Source organism: Nelumbo nucifera, chromosome 6 (genome assembly GCF_055504915.1).
Source record: "Nelumbo nucifera cultivar China Antique chromosome 6, China Antique-T2T, whole genome shotgun sequence".
In the NCBI taxonomy this organism is placed as follows: Eukaryota; Viridiplantae; Streptophyta; class Magnoliopsida; order Proteales; family Nelumbonaceae; genus Nelumbo; species Nelumbo nucifera.
In genome coordinates, this window is record NC_142654.1 from 206,532 (window position 1) to 223,057 (window position 16,526).

General features: G+C 38.4%; 1 protein-coding gene and 1 long non-coding RNA gene across 5 annotated transcripts in view; one reads left to right on the top strand and one right to left on the bottom strand.

Moving 5' to 3' along the window:
* Window positions 1-702: 702 nt before the first annotated feature.
* Window positions 703-2,239, bottom strand: LOC104589435 (uncharacterized). The gene is made up of 2 exons (XR_733948.2): window positions 1,877-2,239; window positions 703-1,666 (listed from the first exon to the last, which is right to left on the bottom strand). It is a non-coding gene; the product is annotated as an uncharacterized LOC104589435 (long non-coding RNA).
* Window positions 2,240-13,307: 11,068 nt separating this feature from the next.
* ATMIN7 (HOPM interactor 7) overlaps window positions 13,308-16,526 on the top strand; it is a 100,010-nt gene continuing 96,791 nt past the window's right edge. Inside the window, exons 1-2 of one of the 4 annotated variants that reach the window (XM_010247769.3) lie at window positions 13,308-13,474; window positions 13,890-14,021. In XM_010247769.3, the coding sequence (XP_010246071.1) occupies window positions 13,913-14,021 (109 nt within the window). In that variant the 5' untranslated portion in view covers window positions 13,308-13,474; window positions 13,890-13,912. Of the gene's footprint in view, window positions 13,475-13,875; window positions 14,022-16,526 lie in introns of all 4 variants that reach the window. The other 3 variants (XM_010247767.3, XM_010247768.3, XM_088890800.1) reach the window with 3 other exon arrangements.

Consider the following 16,526-nt stretch of genomic DNA (forward strand, 5'->3'; position numbering starts at 1 on the left):
TTATCAACTACCCAAAATGTATGGTTGATTAATCCAAACTGATTGAGTTTTAAATGATATCAATTGATTGATAAGAAGGAACCAATCGACTATAATAGATAATTTACTATTCAGTAAAAATTGGTAATAAGTAATTATTAGCAATTATTAATTTATCATTTTAGAGTAAAAAGGTTAACGGTTTTCATAACTAATTATGGGTAATTTACATTGTTTTTTGACATTTATTAGTTTGGAAATTTATCATGGAATTCTATTATATTAATCAAAAAGGGATTAGGGAGAAGTAGAGCTACTTTTTTTTATTAAGTATAAATAATAAATTGATTTTAATTAAAATATGGTTTTATTAGTTTATATCAATTTTAACTAATAAAATAAGTTTCACTAAGTTTGTTAACAATTTTTTTATTGTTTTTAATTATCTTAATTTTGTATCAAATATTTAACTTTTTTTTATAAAATAAACCTTACTAATTTTAAAGTATGTTAATAAAGAAAATTTATTTAACATAGAAAATTCCCAATAGTTACCATTTACTTTAGGCTGAGTGCCAATTTAGTAATTGTACCTTAAATCACTATAATCTAATATCCGAACTTTTAATTTGCGACAATTTAATAACCAGTGTTAAATTTCCATTGGTTAAAAGATAAAAAGTCCTAAATACCCTCAAATATTCCGATTACCGATTAAAATTATAAAAATAACCCATCATCTATTTCGACTAAGGCAAGTGAGAATCACTATTCATACTTGCATTTACAAGAATCCGAAAACTAACTCCCTCACGCCGGTGGTGTCAAGGGAATGTGCCACGGAAAAGTTGATTTTGACGATCGTACACAATGCCGGAAAAATTGAAGTCAAAGAATCCAGTACCATTGCCGGAGGACGACTCCTGTTTCTCGTCTTTATTGCCCGAAGTCGAAAAATCGTGAGAGACAAGTTCAAAATTTCTGTCTTCTTCATGACGATTGGGAAAAAATTTCCGTCTTCTTCAAAATTCCATACATAATGGCGTCCATAGCCGAAAATTCCTTCTCCCAGCGCGTTCGATCTTGATATCTCATCATTTCTTGGCCAGTTCTCAAGCTTAATGCTACCCAAAGTTTAATGGAGCATAATAATTTCATTTCACATGGTATCCAGTCAAGCCCCATTTATGTTTTGCACGTTTCGTCAATATCACTTATTTGTTGGTTTAGAACTAACGAGAAAGCACGAGAAGTCACAGATCTGAAGAACATGAGAGACGAGATCGAAACGAAACGGAGAAAGAGGAGTATCTTGATCTTGATCCATATCTCGAACTTAGAGTCAGGTCCAGATCTAAATACCTGTTTAATCCTGTGAGAATAATTTAATTGGTCAAGTCGAAGCAGACGCCTCAGATCTTTTGTTGCCGAATCGTCGACGATCGCAGGGCCGTCTTTTTTCTTCGAAAAATTTGGTAACGGAAGAGCACTAGGAGAAGGGGAGAGTGAACACACAGATCCGACGTATACATCGGACCGCACGGCAGCAGGAGGCAAAACCGATTTTAGGTCCCCGATCCGGATCTGCTAAGGCATCATTTCTGGCTCCGGTCCCAACCGATTTCAGGTCCCCGCACTGCCGTGACAAGTTGTAGGTTGCAGCGGTGATGAAACGCCGCCGTCGCGTCTATTCGTTCGCAGGGAAAAAACGGCGAATCAGGGTGGTTTTCCAAGAAGAAGAAGAAAGAAGGAGAAGTGTAAAGAAGAAAGAGAGGAAGCGCGGGCGGGCGGAGAAACCGCCGCTGCCCGAAGTTGCAGCGGCGGTTGTTGTTAAAAGCGAAACATAGAGAGCTGGAGGAAGAGGAAGAAGAAATAAAAGATGGCGTCAACGTTTTACCCAGTTGGCCCTGGTTGTCTCTTCGGCTCCGGAAGTCCTCTTCTCCGGTGGCGCATTCGCCTGACACCACCGGCATGAGGGAGCAGGTTTTCGGATTCTCTGTAAATGCAAGTATCAGCATGGTTACCACTTGCATTGGTGGAAATAGATGATAGAGTTATTTTCGTAATTTTAATCGGTAAACAAAATAACTGGGGGTATTTAGGACTTTTTATCTTTTAATTAACGGAAATTTAACGCCGGATATCAAATTGTCTTCAATTTGTGTAGATTTTCGCAATTTAAAGTACGAGTGCTAAATTGGCATTCAGCGTAAAGTAAAGAGTACCTATTGGAAATTTTTCCTTTAATTAATAAATTAATTGCGTATTTTATTTTTTCCTTTTTATACATTTTAATACTTTTTTTTAATTTTTAATGTTTTCTCAATAAACATTACCTTTAATAAATTAAAAAATGTTAATTTTAATGAAATTTTCTATTATTTTATCATCTGATCAAAAAACCAAGTTTCTAATTTTTTGTTATTTTTTTATTTATAGGGAATATTTTACCTTTTTTGTCATTTTTTTCTATTATATTCCCTAATCTTCTTGTAAGCTCCAACTCATCATCCCTTTCTTTACGTGACTGAGCTTTTCTCGGTACCGACATATCATCAGGGACCATCCACGTCCGTGGGGGTGGCTATGAGCCGAGCTCTTCATGAGTTATTTGAGCTCGATTCATCTCGGTTTCAACTAAGCTTCAAGCCTAATAAAGCTTAGCTTGTGAAGTTCGTGAGTCAAATTCGAATATATATATATATATAATAAAATATTATAATTCTTAATTTTTTAAATATATATAATTTTTTATTTTTATTAAACATTTTTTTTCTCAAATCAAACTTGAACTCAAGGTTCTAACTCGAATCGAACTCGAGCCTTGTACTACCTTGTCGAGCTGAGCCAATACATTGGGGCCACCTTAGCAGGTGGAAAGCTCTTTCAATGATGATGATGAGTCAACAAGTATGACAATAGAGGATTCGGGGGAAGCATCCAAATGGCACCGACATCTTTGTCCTCATCATCGTCAACACTTTCTTCGGTACTTTCTTATCTACATTCTTCCTGATTACTCTCATACATTAATCTATCTCCCCTTCTTATCTTGTTCTAACTCGATCGATCCTGATCTCTATCTTTCTTATCCACTTGATCTAGTATTGTTTCCTGCAATTCCATCGACCCATCATCATTTGTATAATCAACAAAGTAAAGAAAACAACGTCAATATCTCATACAAAAATGAATAACATTTGTGAGAAGTAGTGTTGATGAATCAATTTTTTGGGCTAAGTATCAATTTTTTGTGCTAAGTACCTCGTCATTTGGTCTGCTTCCAAGTGGTCGATGACTTAGAGGCCGAAGTGAACTTTTGCTAGATGAGGACCTGGATGCCGAGCTGACCAGGCCAAGCTAGGGGCAGATTAGGTGCCGAGTTAACTGGGTCGAGTTGGGCAGGTTAGGTGCCAAACTGACTGGGCCGAGCTAGGCAGGTTAGGTGACGAGATGACTAGACCGAGCTAGGCAGGTGAGGTGATGAGCTGACCAGAGTGCCAGTCTGCCTATTAGGTGCTGAGTTGACTAGAGGGCCGAGCCGCCTATTAGTTGCCGAGTTGTCTGGTGGCGAGCTGGATTGATTGTCGAGTTTCGTAGTTCTTTAGAGACCTGCAAGGAATCAATGTCAGAGGACCCGAGGTAGCTAGCCCGGCGAGGTCGCTCCGTTGCTTAAGTCAATACTCTCATAATAGACCGCGAGTTAAAAATCACAAAGTATGAGAGTTATAATATGCTTACTTGCCCCCTCATGTCATTGGGGTTGGTGCCTTTATATAGGCATTGTTTGGCGTGGGCTTCACGCACCGCATCCGAGATTTCCGAGAAGTCGTCTAAGTGGTTCGAGATTCCCTAAGGTAACCGCCATGCACGTTGACCACCCTCCGGATCGTTCGTCACATGGGCCAACTTCCAAGGATCGTGGGAGTGTTTGGATATGCATGCCGAATTTGTTGGCGAGCACGTCTCGCAGGTCGCCAGGTTGGCGCCTGTGCCAGGCCGCCGGTTTGGTGCCTGTGCCAGGTCGCGCCTGGGCCAGGCCGCCAGGTCGGCGCTTGTGCCAGGCCGCCATGTCGCGATTGGGCCAGGCCGCCAGTTCGCGCCTGGGCCAGGCGCCAGGTGGGACACCATCAACTTAGTTAAGGCAAGTTGTTACCAAAGTAGTTCTGGGTATCACCTATTTGTTCCGAGGTGCCATATGTCACAATATCATTGGAGGGCCAAATCCACCCTCATCAAGTGCCAAAGACAAATCTAAGAATTGCGAACAAGACGAATCCCTCGTATTTGCTACTCCTTCCTTCTTGAGTCTTGACAATCCATTCGTCGCCGCTAAGCTTCCTCTCCTCGCTTCTTTATTTCTATCCGTCTCTTTCCACTTATTCTCGTCATGAAATAAAAATCAAATGAATGTAATCTCATCGTCTTACACCTTTCTTCTATAAACAAATCTTCCAACAGGATTGCTACCATAAGCTGAAGGTCTTTGAGACTCGGTGCCATTGAGAAGAATCGATAATGAGAGACCAAACAACAAAAAAGTGAAAAATGTAACAAATAGGGAGAGAGATAGGTCAGTTTTATGAGAGGATTTCAAACTTATCATCATTGCTCTGGTTTAGTTTCAATGAAGAAGATAATGAACAATGCCTCCATCAAATGGGTAATTTTGAAAATCTGAAATGTTACAAATCACATGTGTGAGATACTTAATAATTTGCAACATTTAAAAATAAATTTATTATTATTATATAAAATTAGTTATATATTATTACTATATAAAATTGATAATTATTACCTGAAAATTCCATGTTAACAAAATTAATTTTGGTAGTGAAAAAATATTTGTATTTTCATTTACTTTGCTAGTGAAAAAATTCTAATGTCAACAAAATTAAGATGGGCCTCGATCTGGAATGTTACCTCATGTGAAAAATTTCCTGGTGGTTTTGGGAGTGTCCCGAATCAGCTAGAATGTGCATCCATTGGCTCGACAGTTATCCAAATGCTCAGGGAGTTCTGAGACTTGGGGAGATGTAGCAGGAAGACAATCAACTCCATTCTATTGTGTGGGACTACACTGCTCCCGATGTTCACTAGCACATCCGTGTGAATTGGAGGCGATGCAGTCAACATGGTGCCCGGTGTGAGCATGGGAGTGGTATTGCCTCCTAAATGTTGGCTCAGGGTTGTATCGGTAGATCTCTTGCCTTGGTGTGCTTGAGCGTCTGTAGGTTGGCCGTTTTCATAATGGCCCCCCATTGGTTGTTGCTGGTTGTCCAATAGATGAGCAAGGAGTGGCACACACTATAATAGTTGCTGGAATTGCTATTGCGTAACGAGATTTTTTGGAGCAAGTGGGGCATTGCTATTGCGTAAATAAGTTTATATGGAGTCTTCATTAGGGGTAATCATGGGCCGGGCCCGGGTCAGGCTTTGCACTTATAATAAGGGCTATAGGTTAGGCCCAGGCATAGCTTCTTGGCCTAGGGTTTCGGGCCTGAACTATAAGCTCTAGCTCATGTCTATATTGGCTCGGGCCTAATTCCATGCAAATGTCACTCGTATATAAAATATTATATATCTATATATTAAATAATATAACATACATATAAATTTATTTTATACATTATATAAGATAAAATATTATATATAATATAAATTATACATGTCATGTTATAATGTTTATATATAAAATATATAATATAATGTAAAATAATATTATACATTATACACAAAATGTGTAGGTATATATATATATATATATATATATATATATATATATATATATATATATATATATATATATATATATATTTGTCTGTGGGGGGGGGGTCAGGCTAGGCTTGAAATATTAAGCCCAAGCCTAACCCTAAAATTTGCGCACTTGATATAGGCTTGGGCCTGTGTTGGACAATTATGCCCTTAACTCCAATCAGATTGATGTATCTTTTGACATTTATTGTAAATGAATAAAGTACATAACTAATTCATGTCATTGTGGTGTGTTTCTAGGTAATACCATTAAACTGGACATTTATGAGACTCGTGTTAGTTTAGAATCTTCACAGCCATTGGATAGATCTAGGGAGATTTATCCTACCAAGGCTGACACTAGTGTGCCGCCAAGTTGGTTGGTGTGTCTTTTCTCAGCTACCAGGGTGAGATCTGAGGTACATGCAGTGTGGGTTTTCTTGAAACCCTGAACCAGACCAAATTCCAGTATCGCCCTAGACCTTTGAGATAGATGGGCAAAACTGGAAAGTTACACCTCACCCCTACACTTGATTATGGTACTACACTAGGTGTCGGATCAGGCTGTCTTTGATATGCCAATCAGTGAGATCTTTAAAGGGGGTCGAAAATTGGGTATGTTGGGACAGTCCGAGAATTCATCTAAGTGGGTGATCATAGTGATAGGATCAACTCCTTTGTCGGACAAAGTGAATGATCAAGTACTGCACTCTCTCTGATGTAAACCTAAACTGTCGACAATTGATTTCAAACGTTGAAATTTGTTTTTTGCAAAATATATCTATATAGAGATATAAATATATACTACAGTTTTAAAATGTTTGCAAAAGGTTTTAATTCCCGGGATCCATGTGAATAGAGAGTGCATCATTGTTCCTTGCAGCCGATGGAGAAATTCTCTTATCGGACAGTGTTTGATCATTATAGGTTGAGAGGTTAAGTGTAAGACCATTGAGGATAATACCTGATGGGCTAATCTTGCATCTGCCCACAGTCCTTGGGTTTTCATAAGGTGGCTGGACCCAATGACCATTTAGTGTAAATGTTGGGCCCATTAAGAGCCCATGATGATGGACTCAGTGGTTTACTATCTGTTATAGTGAATTTGGCCAGGCCTTGTAACAAAGGTTGGGTTGAACCCATGTGGGTGATGTGTAGATCAATGTTTGGGTCCCACGCCATACAAAGAGAGCCAACTGGGCAGCGGGTTAAGAGGTTAAGTGAACACGTAAGCTTAATAGGCCTAAAGCCCAATTCGAACTAGGCTTAAGTTAATTAATTAAAAGGAGTCAATATAGGATTTATAATCTGATTTGGATTAGCTGAAGGATAAGATAATTCTTATCCATTCAAGAGTCTAGATCCAAATATCAGATTTAGATTAAGAAACTTTCTCCAAATTAAATTAGGAGGTTGATCCTGATAAGGCTATAAATAAAGGGGGTGAATTCCTCAGTTACACAACACGACAATGTGCAGAATTCTCTCATATTCTTTCCATCTCTATCTAGTTCGATATCCTCTTGAGGAATTGATCAATAAAGGTTATTGATATTATTTCTTGACTGAAGAAACAATCTGAAGTCGTGCTTACCAACCCTTGTTCGATTCTTGTTGAAGGATCCTGGTTCTTGCTGAAGAACCATCCTGCTGATCCTAGTTCATCACACAATGTGCCATCTTCAGTGGAAGCAGGTTTTGGTATTCTCCTTGGGCGTGAACATCTTCATTGAGAGTTACTGCTACTTCGTATCAGGTATATCTTTCTCATCCCTTTTTGGTTTCATATATGGTGATGTTTTGGATTCAAGAACGATCATTGAAAATGCAATTTTCTAAAATAGGGAATGCGTTTCCAATATGGAAGAGAGAGAAATTTTTGAAATTTCGCTCAACCTTCCTGTAGGGTTCGGCCATCCATATGATGGATCTCTCATCCCTTCAATGGTATCATAGACATGGTTTGATTCTTGAACCGAAATTTAGCCAGATTTGATATGCGTAAACCGGTAAAAACTATTCTATGGTTCCCAGTTTTGGGCGAATGATCTGAAAATAATTATTTATTATTCTGTTATATATTTATAATTATTCTATTTATATTTCTTGAATTTGGGTTGTTCGTATGGAGGAGATCGAAATCTTTTTGCAGCGCAATAAATTTGCGCATTTGCATTTTTTTCCTATTCATTCTTGGTCTATAATTAATTTTATTATTTTTTAATTTTAGACAGAATCTATAGGAATTCAAATCTAATGTAATATTAATAGAAAAATTATGTTTTCTATTTTATTTCATTTGAAGATGAAGCTGAAAGCGTGAAGGAGAGAATTTCACAGATTCGGGTTAAGCGATTTGCGATTTGTAGTTTTGGAAACTGCAAACTGTGAACTGATATTTGTTTGCAGGGTAGCAGCCTTACGAACAATCCTCTTACTGATTCTTGATTGTCATGTATCAGTTTCTTTATTTTCAGATCATGTTTATTGAATTGAATCTTGAGTTAAACATCAAACCGTAGGCCATTCGAACCAGATTGGACCAAACTGGTTGGACCGAATCTGTGGTTCGGTGGGGGCTGTTCTTAGCCCTAAAAATTGCTACATGGGCCAAGGAGTTGATGGTTAATTGCAAGATGCAATTTGGCCCACATCTGAAAAACCTAGTTTTGGATTGTTAAAACTGCTTTAGCCTAATTAAGCTTAAATGCTATGAGGGCCGAACTGCTCTTTGCAGTTCGACCCATATACCTAAATAATATTATGGGCTTTAAATGAGCTGGAAATGTTTTAAATTTAATTATGAGTTTTACAGTTATTTAATTGATTTGATCAATTATGGATTTCATGCATGTGATGTATGTGATGTGATGTGATGTGCTGCGTACGTGGGTCATAAGTACTTGGCCTATGTTAATTCGATAGTGGCTCTTTCGAACACCATGGCTGAATGCACATCATTGACATAGTGCCCTTAAGATCATTGGATGATCTCCCTTTGTCAGTGGAGGTTAATGCAGGTGTTGATCTTCCAAGATGTGACCAATGTACTAGTTTCCTCATTATGGTCTAATCCAATTTGCTATGGAGGAGGTTGATAGTGATAACATGATAACATGTCTATTTAATTTACATGATAACATGATAACATGTACTAGTGGTTTAATTTACATGATAACATGTCTATTTAATTTGTCAAGTTGTTATATACTTACTAATTTAAATATAATTGGTTTGATGCAATTTCATATAGTAATTCTATCAATTTTCTCTCTCTCTTTCATGCATCACAGAGGATTATCACTAGTTTGTATTAGAAAGAATATTGTATAGGAAATGAGGGGTCTCTCACCATAGAGCTCACATGAACCTCCTCCTCTCATTTCTCATACATGTAGTTATTTATTTTTTAAATGGAATTATTAAAATTCTATAATAAAATGCATCATTATTCTCTATAATAAAATCATTCTTAAATATCCCTCCTTTATTCTTAAATCTATTTTTACCTTTACCATCTTAATAAGTATAACTATAAATGGGCTGGGTTGGGCTAGCTTAAGAGCCAATCCAGGACTAAGGTGCCATTTTATAAACATGAAGTCTGATGTTTTAAAAGTCAAAAAGCTATCATTCGGGTTTGAATTCTAAAACGAAGTAGTAATGATTTTTTTATTTGCCTTTTAAGGGCTTTAAAAAAGATAAAATTGTTTGAGTTGGATAAATACTCCAACACATAAAAGTGTGAAGCTTACTATTTTACCTTCAGAAATACTCAATTAATAATATTTTAAATAATAAAAGTAAATTTTAAAAATGTCTAAATAAAATAGCATTCCAATAATAAACAAATATTATGATTTGTTAAAATAAATAAATATTTATTATTTAATTAACACTAATATATATTTATTATTATCAACTAATAATAAATAAAATTACTTATAGATATTAATAAATACTCTTATTACTATATAGATATTAATACTAATTATTATTATTTATATTACAAAATAATATTTAATAATAATAGTTATTATTATTATTAAATAGATGGTTGTAATGAAGGCATTAACGTCATTTTGGTAAGACATGAAACGAGGTATTATCATTTTCAGATCTGAATTTGTATTTGAGATTCTCTAGTCACACCTAAATCCAAACATCGATGGAGTTTGAAAAACAAAATTTTAGATGTTAAGACTCAATTTGAAAGGAGTATAAATACAAACATGTACAATAGAAATACCTACGAAATAATACAAAATATGAGGTTTTGCATTCTAGACATTTGTATTTCTACTTCTTTCAAATGGAGCCTAAACATATGCCACGTAGTATAGTAATATAGACCTTATTTGGACCCAAACCGATTTAAAACCCAAGTTTACCAGCCCAATAACCAAATTTATATTTGGACCCATGCATTGCATGAATTTAGTTGCTAATAGGCTATGAGGGAGAAGTAAGAGGTCTATTGCAAGAACTGAAAAACCACACGGATAGTTTAAGATAATATATATATTCTAAAACAAGGCATTGAAGAAAATTTTCTCATTTTTTATAATTTTTTATTTTTTTATTTCATGACATTTTTGAAACAAAAAATGAGATGCGTTTTCCGAGAACCTAAATAATCTCTCATCCTAAAATTTCTCCTAAACTACTTCCCTCACTTTCTCTAAAATTATCTCTAATTCCTATTTATCTTCTAAATTATCTCTAATTCCTATTTATCCTCTCCCCTACTTTTTATCTATATCTATCCAAAGAATGTTTTGATTAAAAAATTAAGAAATATTTAAATATTATAACAAAATTATATAATAACTTTAAAATATTTATTAAAAACATAAAAAATAATTCTATATTTTTACAAAATATATCACAAAATCATGTACTAAAAATTTAAATTATGTTTTTTTGGGCTCAGCGGAAGCTTCAACCGCTGCATCGGCGGCCTCGGTGGCGACCTCAGGCTCCGCAGTTGCCTGTGGAGCAGGCTCTGCCGATGTCTCGGGCTCCCGAGGTGGTAGGATCTCCTCCAAGTCGATGATTGGAGGTATGTTAGGGAGCTCAGGCTCAGAGGCAGGAGCCTGCGGAAGCTCGGGTTCGGAAGTGGGGGCCTGCGGAGACTCGATGCGAGCTCTCTTGCAGCTCGCTTCTTCTTCCCTTTCATTTGACAGAAAAGTTTCTCCCCCTTAAGCTTCTCTTCCTCCATGGGCCCTACAACATAGCTCGGCATTAGTAAACTAGAAAGTACTAACTATTTAAGCAAGGTACTAAGTAAGACAACCTACTCGGGCTCAAGCTGGCCTTTATGAGCTTGCTCTCGGCGATATAATCATTGTAATTAAACCCGAGCTCAACCTATGATTGGAGCGTCTCCCTAGTCTTCCTGTCCAGGATAACGTCGGGGTCTTGAATAGCCGCCCTCCAATGAGTGGGGAAGGGCCACCCCACGGTGTTCCAAACTACAAAGTCCAGCTTCCAGGCCAAGACTTTGCTAGGAAGCTTGTGCAGTAACTTAAAACCCGGACGAGGGGACAGGTAGTAGGCCCGCCTGTGCTCGGGGAGAACGCTTGAAGCGCTCTTCTTTATTGAGAGGATCGAGCAAAAAATATCTAAATTCAAAGGAAGGACATACTCGAAGCAAAGGGATATGATCCCGACCACGTTACGAACGGAGTTCGGGTGAAGTTGGTCTATTGTGACGTTGAAGTGGTTCAGGACCTCTATGATAAGAGGGTGGAAAGGAAGACGGAGCCCGGCTATAAGCTGCTCTCGGAAGATCACGATCTCGTCAGGATTGTGCTCCCATGGGAAGTTACCCGCAGGAAGACTGTTGGTATACTCCCTAGGTAGATTGTATTGCCGGATGAGGTATCGGAGCCTCTCCAGGGTCATAGTGGAGGGACTGAACCTATCCGGCATCCGACCTCGGTGAGAGGTGGACGCTAGATTACCCGAGGCCTTCCGCGCCTCGTGAGACTGGACTTCAGTGAGATCACCCTGAGCCGAGGTACCTACCTCAGGCTCATCCAGTTGGTTATCGAAGCTAGACATAGTGGAGAAAACCAAAATGAACTGGAAGGAAAGGAAACTGAAAGAAAAGCAGAGACTCACCAAGGAAAAGCAACCGAACTAGGGAGAATTGACCCAAGCTGGAGACCTTAGACGCGAGCTCAAGACGAGTGCTAAGGACTTATGGCAAGGGAAAATGACCAGGATCCCTGCTATTTATAGCCACTATACTCAGGCATCAACGGTCAAGATCAAGACAATCTGACGGCTCTCAAGAAAACTAGCTACGCGACCCCCGAGGCGAAATCGGTTTATCGCGTTTTTTGACGTCCGCGCGTAGACTGTACGCGACCCGGGCTGCCCTTGATCGAGCCGAGCAGTGAAATGGTTTGACCAATAAGCCGCCTGACCAGGATGCCAGAGCTCCGAGCCAAATCCACCCAGCACACCGCGGACTCCCCGCACTAGGTCAGAACCCCCAGCACGGGGACACGTGGGTACAACCTGGCATAAGTGACAACTCAGCGTGGCAACCTAGCCATAACTCGGCGTACTGAACTTGCCGGAGCCTAGTGATACAACTCGGCGAACGTAGCAGCTTGCCGGGAAGAAACATTTAGCATACTCCGAATTCTCCCCAAGGGATGAGGACTCCCGAGCTCCTCCCAGTGGGCCCCGAACTCTCCCTTCCTGAGAAAGGGAACACCCCGATCTACGGGAAGTGTCCCGAAGTGTTCCCACTTCGGGATAGCCCCATTGACGCTCCCGCCCATATTTGCCTAAAGCTCGCCTCGAGCACTCGCACCTCGGCTACCCCAGCACCCCGGTGTAGGGTAGCTCGGTGCAAAAGTAGCTCGGCAACCTGCAGAAAAGATCTGCCTGACAATAGTACCTGCCGAATCTGGAGGCTGTGCCCACGTCTCTTGTTAGGCGGCATCGTGCTTGCCACTTCTGCCATATGTGGCATGCCTGATAGGTCGATACCCTGTAACGGTTGCCCACATCCACCACCTCGGCTCTGGCAATAACGACTGTGGCAGAGGCGGTTACACCTGATTTGAGAGATCTTCAATATAAAAAGACCCTGACCCTCGAGGAGAAAGGTATTGAACTTGCGCCATCTGCACTCTCAACTCTTTATTTGTATTCTTCAACCTTCTCAGAGTTCTAACTTAAGCATCGGAGTATTCCCGCCAGGCGAGCTCCCCGGGAATTCTTCACCTTCCTCATCGTCTCATGTACCGTTCGTCATCAGTTAGGAGTCAGGTTTCCGCCAGCTAAGAGTGCCCGGATCGCGCAACATCACTATTATTTATCTTTCGCTTAATAGATCTCGTGCATCACATGGGTCCCTACTAGTTATTATTAAACCAGAATTGTTTGTAATAATCTTTTTTTTTGTTTACCAAAAGAACCAGAATTTAAGTATTTGTTAAAAACCCTAGGGGTAGTTAAATAAATTTTCAAAAAATAAAAGTCATAGGCCCAAAGCCCGGCACGGACCCCGTTGTTGCCCAATCTAATATGTAACCCGTCCGAGTCAACCATTCAACCTAGTCAACCCAGAAGGCATCATCACCAATCACCATGGACTTCCATGGATCGGGACTCTGGAAACCCGCTGGGGTTTATAAAGCATGAAGTGGTTTTTTCTTTCCACTCTCAGATCTGTGTAAACCCATTCCATCTCTACACCGTCTGTAATCCTTAACTGCAGGTAATTCTCTCTATCTAAAATCCCTCACATTTCCATCTGCGAAATCTCCAAATTTGCTTCGGTTACTAGAGAATCAACATGCTACGCTTTGCTGTTCTTCAACCATAGAAAATCATGCGTTCTAAAAAGAGTGGAAGAAAAGCCATAAGACAACACCAAATATCTTGAAATTGTAAATTTGTAACAGTTGGCAGATAGCACATCTCACCGAGTTCAGATGCGTTTATTTATTTATATTTTTATATTTACATTTTTTATGAGCAACACCAGTTCACTCGTTATCACAAATTCACACTTGATTGGTTTTCATGCCCAAATCCGTATCTGCGAATTTGTAACGTTTAGATCACCCACATTCTTATCCTTTTAAAGGCGAAAGAAGTTATACTTATGCGAAGCAGGATTTATTGCTCAGGGCATATCGAGGCAGAGTTACCAATGGCGGGTGCGGCGGGTGGGTTCATCACTCGGTCCTTCGAGTCCATGCTGAAAGAGTGCGCGGGGAAGAAGTATGGCGAGCTTCAGAAGGCTATCCAGGCCTATTTAGGTTGTTTTTCTTTATCTCAATTTCCTTGTTTTTAAAATTTACTCTTATTTATTATTTTGTCTTATTGATGTTTACCCTTCTCAAGAGAGGATCTTCTCTCTAAACATAATTCACAACGTTGATTGCTTCTATCTAACTGTGAGAAATATTAGATCGGACATAGATCCATGTATATATGTGTTCACTGACTAGAACAGAAGCGAAGAACATCAATGACAATTTGTTCAAACCAACAACATGAACATTAGGAGTGCATCACGAGGAATCAAAACTATTTTTTTTTTTAAGATAAATAAAAAAGAAACTTTATTAATGAGAAAAAAGACAAAAGCGTCTTGGGTGACAAGATGTCACCACCCAGCAATACAAAAGAGAAACTACATTATAACCATACTAAAACAGACCAGATTCGAAGCCCATTCAAAATTAAACCAACAAAGTAGACCAGAAATTCGAACCAAAATCTTCTTTTTCTTTGGCTGCTTATACATTCTGGAAGAATTAAAACCCAATCAATGAGCTTTGAGCTGATCGTTGCCACTAATTTTTATTTGCTCTTCATCTTTCCATAAAAAAATCTTCTATTGCTGAAAAGCTTGAAGGAAAAAGACCATATTCTTTTTACAAAAAGCTTTTTGGGTATTCTTGAAATTCAAGCTTGTAATGTGAATCTTTTTCATCTTTATTAGCTCTATTGGTGTGTCATGTTGACACCCATTCAGCTTGTAATGCCTTTTTTTTCCTTAAATGAAAATTTATTCTTTATTCTTAAAAAACATAAATCAAATAGATTTTTTCCTTACTAGGAGAATAGGAAGAATGATGTGTAAAGATTGCAAAGTTAGTCTGTTAGAAGCTTAGCAACATAGTATAGATTAGTGGTGGTAGATGTACACATTAGGAAATGGAAGAGAAATAAGGAAGAAAATAGGCATCCAAGAATTTGGTTTGAATGGCAAACAACATAAAGAAAGTAGCAGAGCCAGGACCTAAAAAATACAAATGGGTATACAGAAGGAAAGGAATAAGAGGTATTGGAACTTCTGATTCGGATCAGATGGGGGTGGCGGTCCAACTTCAGCCACAATCTCCTACTTTGAAGGAATAACAGGAAAAAAGGTGAGTGATGTCATTACTGGCTCTAGTAGAATCCAGCTGATGCATGAGACTGACAGGGTTGAAGAAAACCCAAGCAGTGTGGATATCCAGAAATTAGTTGACAGAGGTTATGGTTGGGAAAAGCTTGGGCCTGCTATTTTGGGGTGGCGAGGAATTTTCCAGGGAGGCCTTTGAGATTTTTGAAAGTAAAAAGGATGAGAAAGAGAAGAAAAAAGCCTATATTTAGGGGAACAAGGTTTAGGACAAGGATTTTGCGAACCAAGAGGATGAGTTTACAGATCAAGATTGAAGTGTGCTTCAGGGTGGGCTTGCAATTCTAGTCTAGTGCCGGTTTGGTGTTTGTTGTCTTCTGGGTCCTTTTTGGGCCTTCGTTGATCTTTCTCTTGGTTTTGATTGGTCTGTTTTGGGTGTGTGATAGGGTGCCAATAGGCCTTTTGGTTCTCTTGGGGTTGCTTTCTTGTTTCCGGGGATATCTTATCACCCATGCTGTACTCATTTCTTTTTTTCTTTTAATGAAAATGTTATTTTTATTCTTCAAAAAAAGAAGAAAGTAGCAGAGGATGTCTTAATAGAATTAAAGGAAAATGGAAAAGTACTAAAGAAACTTGGTTGTGAAATGAAGAGGTTCATAATATAATCAAATTAAAACGAGCATGCTACAAAGAATGTCAAAAATCTAAAAATGCAGAAACTAGGAAAAATATAAAACCATAAAAAAGAAAGTTAAAGAGAAAGTGAATGAATTTAAATGTAGGGCTTATATTGAGCTTTACCATAAATAAGGCACTAAAGAGGGAGAAAAAGGAATGTATGAACTAGCAAAGTTGAGAGAAAGGAAAGCCAGAGATTTAAATCATGTTAGGTGCATTGAAGATGAGAAGTCTTGGTAAAAGATGAGGAAATCAAACAAAGATGGAAAAACTATTTTGAAAAATTACTAAATGAACAACAAGGAGATTGGTAGTGTTAAAAATAATATGTATCTTCTTAGAGTTAGATATACTGAAGTGAAAGAGGCACTACATAAGATGAAGAAGGAAAATGCGTTAGGACTTGATGGGTTTCCAATAGAAGTGTGGAAAGGTATGGGAGAGGTAGGCTTCTTATTATGGCTAACTAAACTATTTAATAAGATTGTAAAAGAAAAGAAGATGCCTGATGATTGGAGAAAAAACAATATGATGCCTACATTTAAGAACAAAGGTGATATACAAAGTTGTAATAACTTTTGGAGGATTAAACTCATGAGCCACACTATGAAACTTTGGGAAGAATAATTGAACAAAGATTACGACTTGAAACAAGTGTATCAGGAAAGCAAGGATAGTTTGGAGCGGCATTCCCTTCGCAGTATGTTGGGTCCTATGGAATGAAAGAAATAGAAGA